This window comes from Microcebus murinus, chromosome 8, assembly GCF_040939455.1.
Source record: "Microcebus murinus isolate Inina chromosome 8, M.murinus_Inina_mat1.0, whole genome shotgun sequence".
Lineage (NCBI taxonomy): Eukaryota > Metazoa > Chordata > Mammalia > Primates > Cheirogaleidae > Microcebus > Microcebus murinus.
The window spans coordinates 96,470,616-96,484,272 of NC_134111.1; the positions used below are offsets into that span (position 1 = coordinate 96,470,616).

Sequence of the window (13,657 nt, forward strand, 5' to 3'; positions counted from 1 at the left end):
CAACCGTGTGTCTTTTTCGGTGAAATCACAGTATCTTTTGCCCATTTTCTAATTGGTTGTTTTCTTACAGTTGAGTTTTGAGATTCTTTATGTATTCTAGATGCAAGTCTTTGGCTGAAATATGGTTTGCAAATATTTTCTCCCGGTCTGTCACTTGTCCTCTCATCCTCTCAGTAGGGTCTTTCACGGATCAACCTTGAATATGTATCAGAGTCACCTAGAAGACTTGTTAGAACACAGATTGCTGGATCTCTCCCCTAGAAATCTCTGAGAATTGACATTTCTAACAAGCTCTCAGGTGCTGCTGCTGATCCCAGGAACCTCACTTTGAGATTTACAAATATAGTCTATTTCTAACTGTACTGAAGGCTAAAAAAAATGGACTTGCCAGATGTTATAAAAAAAGAAAGAAAGAAAAAAGAAAAAGGCTGAAGATTGCCCTCAGGTCTATAAAGAGTTTCATCGAGCAGACCCTTGGATGCTACCTTTTGATCTGCAGTGGATAAGAAGAAACACGAGAGCAGGGAAGATTTCAATTGTGCATGTAGAACACTTTGAGCACCAGGGTGACAGTGCATTGGGATGGGCTGACACTGAAGGTGTAGATTTTCTATATCTAAAGTCCTTCTGAAGAAAATAGGCCACACTTTGTCCTGAATTGTTTAGAAGTTCTCCTGTCTAATGGTAAATGATTAAGTTTCTAAAAATGTAGGATATGCCATAAGGTCAGTGTAAATTACTTCTTTCCAGTTTCTAAATCTACTAGGTGTAGTCATTGAATTCTCCAATTATATAGATACTTTAACTTATATTCTCTTACTTACAAATGAGGAGCACTTTTCTGGGTCTTGAACAATCAGATACTCATATTCTTAGTTTGGCTTGGTTAAGTGTCATTTCAGTCTGTGTCCCCATATTACACACAGGCTTTAAAAAGCTTCATCCTCTTGCACATGGGTGAACATAAATAATTTGTTGGGTCCTTGATCAACATCTAAGACCCCTTTTTTGTATGTTTACTTTGTTCATTTCATGGGAATGAGGTGGAGAATTGCTCTCAGAAACTGGCAACTATAAAATCAAGCCGTTGTCACCATTTCTAAGATTGATACTAGAGTAAAAAGAAAGAGATTGAAACCTAAATCTTCAAGTATGGGCCTAACCTGGGGTCAGGGAACTTTCATAGCACCTGGATACACACCTGCTCCCAATAGGTGCCAGCCCAACCCAGCACAGAGCTGGTTCTGCATATGAGCCCAATACCTGCTTGCTTGATCTGGTTGTGTCCTCACCTGAAAAAATGTCTCTGTGGTATCTTGTATCCAAGGTCATATGCTTCCAACTGGGATTAGAAAAGGAAAGATTTAAGGCAGATTTGAAAATGTATTGTATTTGACTTATGATTATTCTTTTCATGGATAAGTTAGGCTTATTTGGGGTAAAGCACCACTGTTCTTCTGGAATGGCACAACCCAAACTGAGTTCCTGCTTCTTCAACTCTACCCAATGAAGGGAGGTGAGATGTAGGCATTTGTGGAGTAAATTATAACATTCCCACTGACTTCAAAGAAATGAATGCCACGAACAGTGAGACAGGGAAATTGAACTCTGGTAAATAAGGCATCTGAGACCTACGCCCGTGTGCGAACAGTGTTTCTGCCCTGGGTATTGGGCTCGCAGTACATCTCAGCATGACTCTGAACATAAAAGAAATAAATCTGACAGTAGGGGAAATTCTTCCCAACAAGGGTTTCTTTATTTAACATGGGTGAATTGATAGAACACAAAAGGTCCTTCACAGCAAAGCAATATATAAAAGTAAGAGAGATCTTCGGCCATCAATATATGGTGCATTATTCTATACATTTAATTTTCAGCAGCACAGAGCTGCCGGATATAAGGATAGAGTAGAAATGGCATGTACTATATGGCACAGTGAAAAGAAGTACAGGCACTGGAGTTTGCGTGGAAGAATTTCAGAAAAACGTAAGAGTTATACCTATGGTTCCATTTGCCATTTGTTCAACATGTGACTTGTTCCCAGCAGCTGGGCTGTCTCTTCGGTCCGTAGTTCTAGCTGTTCACATCAGTATCACTGAATATTTTGAAATTATAGATTTATGATGTGACAGAGAGGAGGGTGTCAAATCTACAGCCCTTAAGTGCCCAGGAGTGACTTGCAGCTGATGGAAAGAGAGGTGGGAGGGATGGAGGAAGGCTTACGACAGGCAAGAGAGATTCCAGCAAACTCTGCCAGAGCCTGGCCCGCCTAGCAGCACCGTCTCTTGCAGGGGGCTTGGCACCTGGCTGTCCTCACTTCCTTGTTGTTGTGGCCGGTTTCTGTGGCAGACCTTGTTTCCTGTTTGTTATGTCCTCGTTGGCACACATACCTTGATATATATTTCAGCTTTAGAAAAATTCACTTCAGTTTCGAAGGTGGAATCGAAACTGGCTGGAATATTGAGTAAAACATTGCATTTTTCAACGTGTACATTGAAAGGACAATTCTTTTGATTAGTAGTAGGATGATCAGAGCTGAGGAGATCCAGCTTTTCCTCCTCTGCTGCAAATCAGTAATAGCCTCCCGGAAGAAAGATTCCGAATCCTAAATGCATATGGCTTTAAGTATATAAATTTTATATATATTGTCTTTAATCACTCTTGAAAAAAGATGAATTAGGTATATGAAGTCTATATTAAAATGCATTTTATAGTCAAATAAACCTAAAAATGTTGCATAGTATGTCTCCATTTGGGAAATTCACATTAACATACTAGAGCTAATAAGAAGTCTTAGAGGAAAAAAAGCCTTAAAAATCAATATTCAGCAATAAACAGATTTCTTAAATATCAAGTAGAAAATGTAACTTAAAGGAGAATTCATTCAAAATAGCAACAAAATTATAACAACATAGAAATCTAATGACATGCCAGATCTTTATAGAGAAAATTATTAAATTTTACTGAGTGACATAAAAGAATAAATAAATGGGAAAGTACACTAGGTTCATGAATGGGAAGTCAATGTCTAAAAGACGTCAATCTTTACTAAAGTAATTAGTAAATTCATCACAATTCTATTAAAAACACTAAGAGATTTTTAAAAACCTTTCTTTCTTTCTTTCTTTCTTTCTTTCTTTCTTTCTTTCTTTCTTTCTTTCTTTCTTTCTTTCTTTCTTTCTTTCTTGATAGCTGCCTCTAAAATATATTGGACAAAACAGAAGGCAAAGAATGTCAAAAACATTTTTTAAGAAGAATGAAGAGGAAAGTTTGCCATGTCAGATGTTGGGACCTATTGAAAGACTATGATCCTTAAAACAGTGTGACATTTTGTTGCTGAGAGAGGCAGAGAGACTAATGGAGAGGAATAGAAAGCCCAGAGGTAAAATCACATAGATTTTGAAATTTTGTGTATGGCAGAAATGTTGCCAATCAGAAGAAATTATTGACTATTCAATATTGGTGTGGAAATAACAGGTTATCTATATGGGTAAAAATAATAGCAGGGTCTTCCTGCGCACCATAGTTCAGTGTAAGTTCCAGATGATTTTAAGATTTAAAAATGAAAAGCAAACTTGATATTTTTAAGAAGATCCACAAAATTATCTTTATGACCTCAAAGTAGTAATTTATTTCTTAAAATGTATAAGTCCACACAATAAAGAAAACTATGGATGAAATATAAAATATTTTACACGAAAGAGAAGAAAACATCTTTACACACAAAGATGTTGAAAATAAAGATTAAAGCAAGCCCAGGCTAAAGAGCAAATTAAATTTTAAAAAGGAAAACAACTTAGTAGAAGAGCAAATGAAGGATGTGAATTGAGGAGTCATGGAAGACAAAACTCAACATATGAAAAGATGCTCAACTTTACTCGTAATCAGAAAAGTGCAAATTAAAGCCACACTCAGGTATATTTCATACCCACCTGATTATCAAAATGTTCAAGCCATCTGCTGATATCAAATACCAGTGAGGATGTCAGGTGATTGTAATTCTCATACTCTGTTTGTTGGGAGTATAAATTGCTACAGCCAGGTTTGAGAGCAATTCAGCAACGCCTGGTTAGGTCAAAGATGAGCATTCTTCCCTTTAATCGTCTGCATCAGTGAGGGCTGACAGAACACTGAGTTACGATCTGTTACTATCATCATTCTGATGCTCAAGTTGTCCCAGATTTTATCAGTGGCAGCATCTTTAAGCTGATCTGTGGCTTTAAAAAATATCTCCATCACGTTTTGAGTATTAACTTACATTCTAGCATAAGATATTCAAGACCCACCTCATCCTTTCCTGTTCTCAGATCTGGGATCAGCCTTTTCCCCAAGGATTCTAGTTCCTTTTATTGGAAAATGGTGTTTAGAATCCAAGATCTGGGTGCTGGCGGTACTCATTGCTGAGGTTTTTTTCTGCACCTACAGTCATATCTGCTATAACACAGCATATGTGCTTCTAAAAATCATGAGACTGTACAAAATTGTGCAATAAAAACCACAGGGCTTATGTTAAAACTGAAGTTTGGAAACAGCACTCATAAAACTTCATCAGTGAGTCATTTTTTAAAAAGAGGAACTTAATAAAAAGGATGTGCAGTTTTACACATATGATTTAAAATATATATATCCTGTATATATATATTGTATGATTTAAATATATATATATATATATATATCCTGTAATAAATAAAACACTTTACCATGAAAAAGACCTGAAGTTTGCTTGTGGAAGTGGGCGTAAGAAGGTTGCTAGGTGTGTTACTGCCAGGTGGTGGAAGGGGGTATCTAAAATGGAACAGAAAATTGTAACTGTGCACGTGGGTGGGTGTTGTTAATAGCACGTGGGTGAACAGATAGCTAGTAAATACTTATTTGAGGTGTCCGTGTGTTTGTTTTAGCTGGGTGGAATTTTCTGCACCTACTTGGTGTTTCTCATGGACAAAATCACACATAAGCAAATGCAAAATTTGTATTATGCTCCAATTGTTGCCTAATCTATCAATCTCCTTGGGACACATTTGCATTTTCTAAAACAAGTGTTACAGCAGAACCGACTATGTCATAGGTCAGGAACTGTGCTAGGCACTGAGGATTTAAGTCATTGATCCCCTGTATGTTTTCCACCTGGCCTTCTGTTATAGGGCTTTTCACATCAAATTATCATGGTTTGCTTCTGTGTCTGTCTTATTTGATGGACCTTACATGCTTCTTTAGGGCCAGTTTCGTCTCTCATCCATCTTACCTTTCCAAGTGCTACTGTCTGGAGGATGGTGGACAATTATTAAACTTCTGATGAATTGAACCCAAGAAGGATGACATGTATCTCCTCCTTTCAGGAAGCCACAGTCTGGAGTTGTGCTGTCTTGGCAGCCACTTGCCACAGAGGGCTAATTAAATTAAAAGTAACCAAAAACTAATAAAATAAAACATTTTGTTCTTTAGCCTCATGAGTCATATTTTCAGTACTCAATAGCCACATGTGACAAGTGGCTACTTTATTGGCCAGCTCGGAATAGAACATTTCTATCTTTCTAGAAAGCTCTGTTGGCAGCTCTGGTCTAGACCTGAGTGGATGGCGAGTTATAGCTCCTTCATTGTTCAGATCATTTTCAGAAGATCTGGTAACACTCCTCTCTCCCCTAGAAAGAAGGGGGAAATGAGCTTACATTTGGGAAAATACTCACCGAAAATATTTGAACTGAAGGTTTTCTTTTGAAAAATAAGACTTTAAAGGAACATAGACCTCCAGCCTGAGTGAGAGCAAGACCCTGTCTCTACCACAGGTAGAAAAATTAGCTGGGCATAGTGGTGAGCACCTATAGTCCCAGCTACTTGGGAGGCTGAGGCAGAAGGATCACTTAAGCTAAAGTATTTGAGGTTGCAGTGAGCTATAATGATGCCACTGCACTCTAGACAGGGTGACAGAGTGATACCCTGTCTCAAAAAATTGACAAATTAATTAATTTAAAAAAGGAAAAAAGGGGAACATAGAGCCATGTATTAGGTCATTAAATATGAAATGTCCGATTTTGAGTCAAAAGTTTAGTTTGTTATATCTCAAACAAGAAGCAGTACAATTAATCAAAGTACACACCTAAACTATCAACACAATTTTGCCATCTTGATGGTAGCTTGTTTATGCCAGCAATGAAAAAGCCTAGTGAGCAAATGGCCATGAAATTGCAAAAGGCATCTTCCACAGCTTGTTGAGAATTGAATATTTTTCCTTGTAAGAAATGGTACAAAGCCTGGAAGAAGTGGTTGTCAGCTTGTACAAGGTCTGGTGAATACAGTGGATGACAGAGAGTTTCCAAGTCCAGCCTCTGTAGTTTGAGCAGTGTTTTTTGTGCGGCCTGTGGTCCAGCATTGTCTTACAAGAGGCTTGGCCAGTCTCTATTGACCAATCTCAGCTACTTAATAATAAGCATCCTCATCATTGCATCCAGTTAGTTGCAGTAGACACCTGCTATAATCTTCTGACCAGGTTTCATGAAGCTGTAGTGGACAATACCGCACTAGACACCAAAGAGTCACCGTTAGCTTTTGTGGATGAATATTCGGTTTTGAACTGTGATTCTGCACTTTATCTTTATCCAACCATTGTGCCAAACCCTTGTGATTGTCAAAAAGAATCCATTTTTCATCACACGTAACAATATAGTGTAAAAATGGTTCTCCTTTATGTTACAACGGCAAAGAAAGGCAAGCTTTGCGAGGGTTTCTCTTCTGATGCTCATTTAATTCATGCAGAACTCATCTATCCAGCTTCTTTACCCTTGCTGATTTGTTTCAAATGGTCCAATATTGTTGGAATGGTAACGTCAAACCTTGCTGCTAATTCACACGTAGGTTGAGATGGGTTCGCTTCCACTACAGCTTTTAGCTCATCGTTATCTACCTTGGTCTCAAGTAGCCCATGAGGCTCATTTTCCAGATTAGGATCACCAGAATGGAAGTGCTCAAACCATCCATGTACTTTGCGTTCATTAGCCACATCCTTCCCAAACACTTCGTTGATATTTCAAGCTATCTGCACTGTATTGGTTCCATGATGGAACTCATTCGAAAACAACACAAATTTTTTACTTACTCATGGTTTCACAAAAATTGCTCTAAAAAATGTGAAAGATAAATTATGCAAGCCAAAATGCGGGTTTGAAAGATTGAGGATGTACCTTCACAATAAAAATAAAACAAGAAGTGTTAAAGCAAAATGTCAGAAGTATCAACTGCCAAACTTAGTACTTAAGGAAATTGAACACTTCATACTTAATAACCTAATAATAAAGTCCTAAATATTCAACTAAGCAGTAAGTGAGATATAAAGAAAGTGAAATCTCTCAAAGGAACAACAAAGACGACTATTTACGAAGTCTTAAATCTTCCGAAATTATGTTTTACAAAGTAGACTGAGCAAGAATAACAAAACTGATAGAAGAAAAACAGAGAATTTTGTCTTATAAAAGTCAAAAGATGAGAGTATGTCAAGAAGGAGAGATCTGTCAGTTGCAAAGTGCTGAAAAGTCATCTTGTGAGATTCTCAAAGAGCATAGTTAGACCACAATGGGAGGGGGGGCGGTTAGGGATTTAGGTTAGAGCAGTTCAGGTGACATGGTTGTCCTGGGAGGACTGGGGAAGTTTGGGGAGTTTTTTTGGTGAAGATTTATATTTATTACAGGAAGTGAACAAACAATAACATTCAGCATACACAAATATATTATAATCCCCAGTTTTGCATATGGATATACCCAAAATTCTGGAAGAAATGTATAAAGTGAAGAGTGGTTATTTTAGTAAGGGGTGATTGTAGGTAATATTTTTTTGTTTTTTGTATTTTTCCAATTTGCTATAATGAGCATGTAAAGCTTTCATGATACTGAAAGTTATCAAGTTATCAGTAATTATCTTTAAACAGTAGAATTACAGGTTATATTATGTTTCTTCATAGTTTGAAAGACATACAAACATTTTATTATGTATAATTTTTTTTAATTAAGTTTTTTTTTTTTTAAAGATGAGAGCTCACTATGGTTGTTGCCCAGACTGGCCTCTCATGTAGCTGGGACTATAGGCGTGTGCCACCATGCCTGGCTTTTTGTGTTTAATCTTATGCCCACCTTGCCGACTGCCTTGTCCCACATTCCTGCTTCCCCACTCAGTACCTGTGTTTCCAGTGTCACCGTTCTCATTCCTGCCATCTAGAGGGAGTTTTTTTGTGTGTTTGGACAGCGCTTTCTGCAAAGGCACTAGCTGGAGGGGGACTGGGCTCGGTAGAGGAGCTGTTTTGCTCAAAGGTAGGAGAAATGCCAAGTTCAAGGCTTGGATGCTAAAGGAAGAGTCTAGAAAACTGGAGGAATTCCTTGCTGTGTTTGCAGAGTCTAGGATGGGGGACACTTCATAGGTGCCCCACAAACCCCTGTGGAACGAGGGAAGGAGAGGAAGAGATGCCAGAGAACAGAGATTTAAAAGCCCAGCAGGTGTGGTCTTGAGAGCCCTGGTGGAGGGGCTGGTCTTGGATGGTGGGAGCAGGACATGCTTGTGTCCCCTCCTCTGTGGCTAACCCGAGGCGAAGAGGAGGCAGGTGTGGGGCCTGGCGGGTTTATGGACTTTGTGGTAGAATGTGTCTTCTTCTCAGTGTGACGGGAGTGGAGAAGGTGTCCAACATCTGAAGAAAGAAAAGACTAGAAGGACTTAACTGCAGGAGGAGGAGCAGCCAGTGGGTGAGAGAAAGGGCCAGCCCCTCTGATGACACCGTTTTTGGTGGCAGTGACAGATCCCAGCTCCTGTCTCTGCTATTCTCCTACCCCAACCCCATTGACTCATCGCTTTCCCTGCCCTTGTTAACTGATTCCTTGAGTATGGCATAATGCAGATATGACTGAATTGTAATGGGAAAACGAGAACGAGTGACTGGGAGCAGATGGCATGTGACCTGCATCTTTAAGCATGGGTAGGATGCTGATGGAGGAAGAGGACACTTCACAATAAGGCTCAGACTCAAAGGAGGACGGGGTGGGGGTGGGTGTATGGAAATTGATGGTTGGATTGCGTGGCTGCTGTGTTTCCTTTATAAGAGCAAAAGGTCTGCGTCCCAGGAGCCATCTGGTTTGTGCCCTGCATAGGTTGCCTTGTCGCAAGTCTCCTTTGCTCTATGGCACTGTCCCTGCTGTGTGGCAGGTGCTTTGCTGAATCTTGCTGCATTGTCACTGTTGTTTCGGTGTCGTTTCTAAGTGCTTAGCAGTGTTGAGCATATAGTGCCTGCACCATAAATATTAACTATTAACATTACTAGTAATTAATTGCAAACTCTGACTTCTCCTGTAGTCTTGAGTTACTCTAGATCCCAGACAGGAGACTAGGCTGCAAAGATAAACTGAAGCCAGATTGTTTAGGGCACTTAATGTCATTCTGATGAATCTGAATTGTGGAGTAGGAACAGAATGTATGCCATCAGAAGATACAGCAGCAGTCAGTACCAATTTGATGGCGAGTACATGTGGAGCCCATTCTTCTGATCTTGTGTCACCTCACTTTGGATAATGGGCTTAAGCTCAATCCAGGATAATATAAGTGGTGCTAGCTCACTGTCGTTTCTTAGAATTGAGTAATATTCCATTGTAAACATATACTGAAGTTTAATAATCTACTCATGAATTGACAGGCACTTGGGTTGTTTCAACATCCTTGTAATAGTGAATTGTGCTGCCCAAAACATAACACTATGGTGCTCAAATGGTGGGAGTGCTCATCAGGGATTCGGGAGTTGTGGGGGGTAGACCCACATCTGAGGGATGTGGTGAGCATTGTGGAGGGGAAGGGCATACCTCTAACCGTAGCCAGGGAGAGGCAAAGATATAAAATGCAACCAAAATGTTTGTACTCTATTTTCTTGAAATAAAAAAAAGAAAATACAGCAGCACAAGGTTGCTTTTGAAATATACAAGCACTACAATTCCATAAAAATGCTTTAAGGCATCACTATACCATATATTGACCATGTATAGAGATTTATACTTGATGAGGCTAAAGTCAATAACAGAGAACATTTTAAAGTAGCTTCTTTCCTCAGGAACCAAAATTTTCCAAATCTCTGTCCTAGCAGTCCTTAATGTGTGGTCCCAGGACCTCTGAAGGCCCTGAGACTGTTAAGATCTCCTTATTATTTTCAACTACATATCTGTGCGAGGAAGATTTTTACTCTAACCAAAACACCATGGTGTAACAGATTCGTCACAGAAGAAGATATAAGAATCCAGCTGTCTTTGATTAAGCCAGACATTACAGGGATTTGCAAAAATATGAAATAATGCCACTGTACTCACTAATTTTGTTTTGGAAAATGTAGTCATTTCCTCTCCAAAAATCTTATTTATGTAAGTGTGTAATGAGCTGATATTATTATTTTAAGATGAATTAATAAATATTTTTCAAAAGTCTCAGTGTTAACTTCTAATGCAATAAATATCTATAGATATAAACCATATAACAAGAGCAGTTTGGGGTCCTACTTACTGTTTAAGAGCATTAGGGATCCCACGACTGATACGTTTGAGAACCACTGCTCTACCCTTTTCCCTTGTCTGTGGTGAAGGTGTTAATGTGTTTTTCTAAATCCACCGTCAAACGTCCTGGGACTCTCTCACCCAAGGATTAAGTGACAACATTGCTTTCTGGACTGGAAGTAAGTCCAGTGGTGGAATAGGTTCAGGGGTGCAGCATCCTTCCTCTTCCTCTTTGAGAGTCACAGAGCATGTGACAAATAAAAGCCTCTAAGAAGACCAGAGTCAAAAAGTCTGTTTGGCTGTGTTTGCATTTATTATTTCTCAAGCGTGTTTGAATGGTTTCGTGCAGTGTCTCGTAGCATCCTGGGGAACTAGTGCTCTACCAGGCAAATGTTGGGAAGCCCAAGACTAGGATTATAGTCCTGACACAACCCTGCAAAGTCAGATGAGAGTCTTTCTGGGGACAGTGGAGCCTCCTGGGCCTCTGAAACCTCATCTCAAGGTTGCCTTGTTGCCAGCTCTGTCATTGAGACCCGACCTGCGAATGTGAGTCGTGTGAGATTTCAAGGCGAGGCAGGAATCCGAGGGCCAGCAGGTACCAGAGATGGAACTGCGGACTGTGTTTCCCCAGTGAGGGTGATTGCGATAATTCTGTAAATGAGTTCAGTGTTGGTGGTCAGGGCGTCCCTCCCAGGTAGGAGAAGCAGACATAGCACGATGCATGTGGCCTCTGAACTGTGACTTCCAGACCCGTGATGAAAACAGCAGATGTTGCAAGCTACTTCCTTTACATTAAGTTCTATGTTCTCCTCCTACTGAAGTGACCCTTAGACATTTTTTTTTCTGGAGATGTTTTAAGGGAAATATATGATTCCCTTGGAAAAATATCAGCGAGCAAGGAAAATGCCAATGGGCAGATGTATCTCCCCGGCTCCTCTATTCCAAGACTGGCTGTGTTTGAAGACAGGGATAGGTTCCCTGCTAAATATTGCCAGCGGTTGGAACAGAGGTAAATTTAGCTAAACTGAAAATAAGTGACTTAACGAGACTAAAGATGTCTAGTGTGGAAATAAACAGGAGGAGTCTGAAGTTTTTCTACAGAAACTAAAATAGACAATAACAAGGAAGTGGTCACGTGTCTTCCTTCTCCTCTCCCAGCGTTGCTATATAAGGGCCTCCCCCTGCAGAAGGAGGCACCAGACCTCCCTCACCTCCACTGAGTCCTCCCTCCTCACTTGTCCTGAGTCCTCTCTACTGAAACCATGGGTTGCTGTGGTTGTGGTGGCTGCGGTGGTGGCTGCGGTGGCGGCTGCGGTGGCTGCGGTGGCTGCGGTGGTGGCTGCGGTGGTGGCTGCGGTGGCTGCGGTGGCTGCGGCGGCTGCAGGTGCTACCGGGTGGGCTGCTGCTCCGCCTGCTGCCCCTGCTGCCGCGGCTGCTGCGGGGGCTGCTGCAGCACGCCCGTGATCTGCTGCTGCCGCCGCTCCTGCAGCTCGTGCGGCTGCGGCGGCGGCTGCGGGAAGGGCTGTTGCCAGCAGAAGTGCTGCTGCCAGCAGAGCTGCGGCTGCAAGAAGCAGTGCTGCTGCTAGGCCGGCCGGCCCAGCCTCTGCCCCTGCCCCCGGGGGCTGCGGGAGGCCGCACTCCCTCCACAGGTAAGACTGTGCCTGGCCACTCTCTCTGCTCCTCTCCCCAGCCAGTCTGTCACCAGCCTACCTCCCTGTGCTTCACGTGCCCCGTGCTTTGTCCTTCTGAGATACTTCTTTGCCCATAGTCTGCACAAATTTGCCGAACCACACAACATGAAATGAATATGCAACCAAAGAACTGATGATAAGATAACTGGATAAAATCAGAGCCAACCAGGAACCCTACCTGTTTATTAATTTTTAATGTTCAGACTTCCATAAATATTCAGTCCCGGATCTGACCATTTGGTGTTTAGTGCCTGTGTGCAGTCTTCTCCATTGCTTTTGTCTGTATTTGCCTTTCAAAATTTTCTAATAAAATGCCTTGACACATGCCAAAAATCTCCTCATTAGTCATATTTTTTGTTAGTTCCTTTGTTAGCTGTTCTGTCCCCTGCACTGTGGGTCCGATTCTGGCTCTCACACTCCCGCACCGTCCTGAAGCCACCGTGGGCTCACACCCGGGCCCCACCGCCGTTTGTCAGAGAGGCGCCCAGCCCCCTGCGCCGCTGTCTTGAGAGGACATTCTACCAGAAGGATCTGTGTGCTCAGACTCCCCTGAAGATTTTCTAGGGCGGACAAAGGTGGTGGGGGTTGCTGTTGGTGGTGGGTTGGTAGGGGGTCTCTTTTCTTCTTGAAACTTATCTAGGAAATGAAACTGGGCCCCAAGGGACGGAAGAACCCACGTAGTCTCTGCCCTGTGGTTCCCCGAGGTCTCACCAGGGCACGGAGCGAGAGTGCCGTGGGGGTTCCGTGTGACCCTTGTCCTTGCTGGTGTCCTCGGTCTGGCCGCCCACAGCTGTGCATCTCCTGTGCATCTTCTGCTGGTTCCATGCAGTAAACTCAGCTGCGCAGGCCCTCAAGGAGCGGGGACCTGCAGTTTCCAGGCTGACTTGGGGACTCAGTCGGCAGGAGTGGAAGCCTCACTTCCGTGTCAGGCGCAAGCCCTGGTTTCCAGCCCAGCTCCACCCGCAGCTCAGCAGAGGGGCCTCTTTCCCATGCGGACCCTGCTCCTGTGTCGGTTCAGAAAAGACGGGGTGAGTGGTGAATTCCCTTGGACTCCCCCCCACAATACATGCAGCTATTTCTATTCCTCATGACAACCCCGGGATATGGGCTGTATTAGACCCATTTCACAGATGAAGAGACTGAGGCCCAGGGCAGTTAAGAAACGCAGCTAGTAAGTCCTGATTGAATCCCAGGTTTCTCTGACACCGAAGCCCATGATCCTTTTTCTACGCCATGTTGATTCTTAGAGTTTAGAACCGTTTCCTTTTTTCATTTCTTCTTTTCATTTCCTTTTTCATCTTCCCAAGTTCGTGCCCAGACACGCTGCCATGTGGCTGTTCTCACCCTGCCAGGGGGTCCTTGGATCCCGCTTCCTGGGTGGGAGCCACACTCTGGCTAGTTCCTTCTCAGCCCTCCTCAGAGATGTTTCTGGGCTGCACAGGTGCACGCTCTCTGCTTTCCGGG

At 42.1% G+C, this 13,657-nt stretch overlaps 1 protein-coding gene across 1 annotated transcript; it reads left to right on the top strand.

The window, feature by feature from the left end:
- The first annotated feature begins 11,626 nt into the window (after positions 1-11,626).
- Positions 11,627-13,200, top strand: LOC142872308 (small cysteine and glycine repeat-containing protein 6-like). Its single transcript, XM_076005379.1, has one exon. The coding sequence runs from the start codon at positions 11,765-11,767 to the stop codon at positions 12,086-12,088; it is 324 nt and encodes a 107-aa protein (XP_075861494.1). The 5' UTR covers positions 11,627-11,764; the 3' UTR covers positions 12,089-13,200.
- Positions 13,201-13,657: the final 457 nt, after the last annotated feature.

Coding starts and splice junctions, on each gene's coding strand:
- LOC142872308 (XM_076005379.1), top strand. CDS start 11,765: ATGGGTTGCTGTGGTTGTGGTGGCTGCGGTGGTGGCTGCGGTGGCGGC.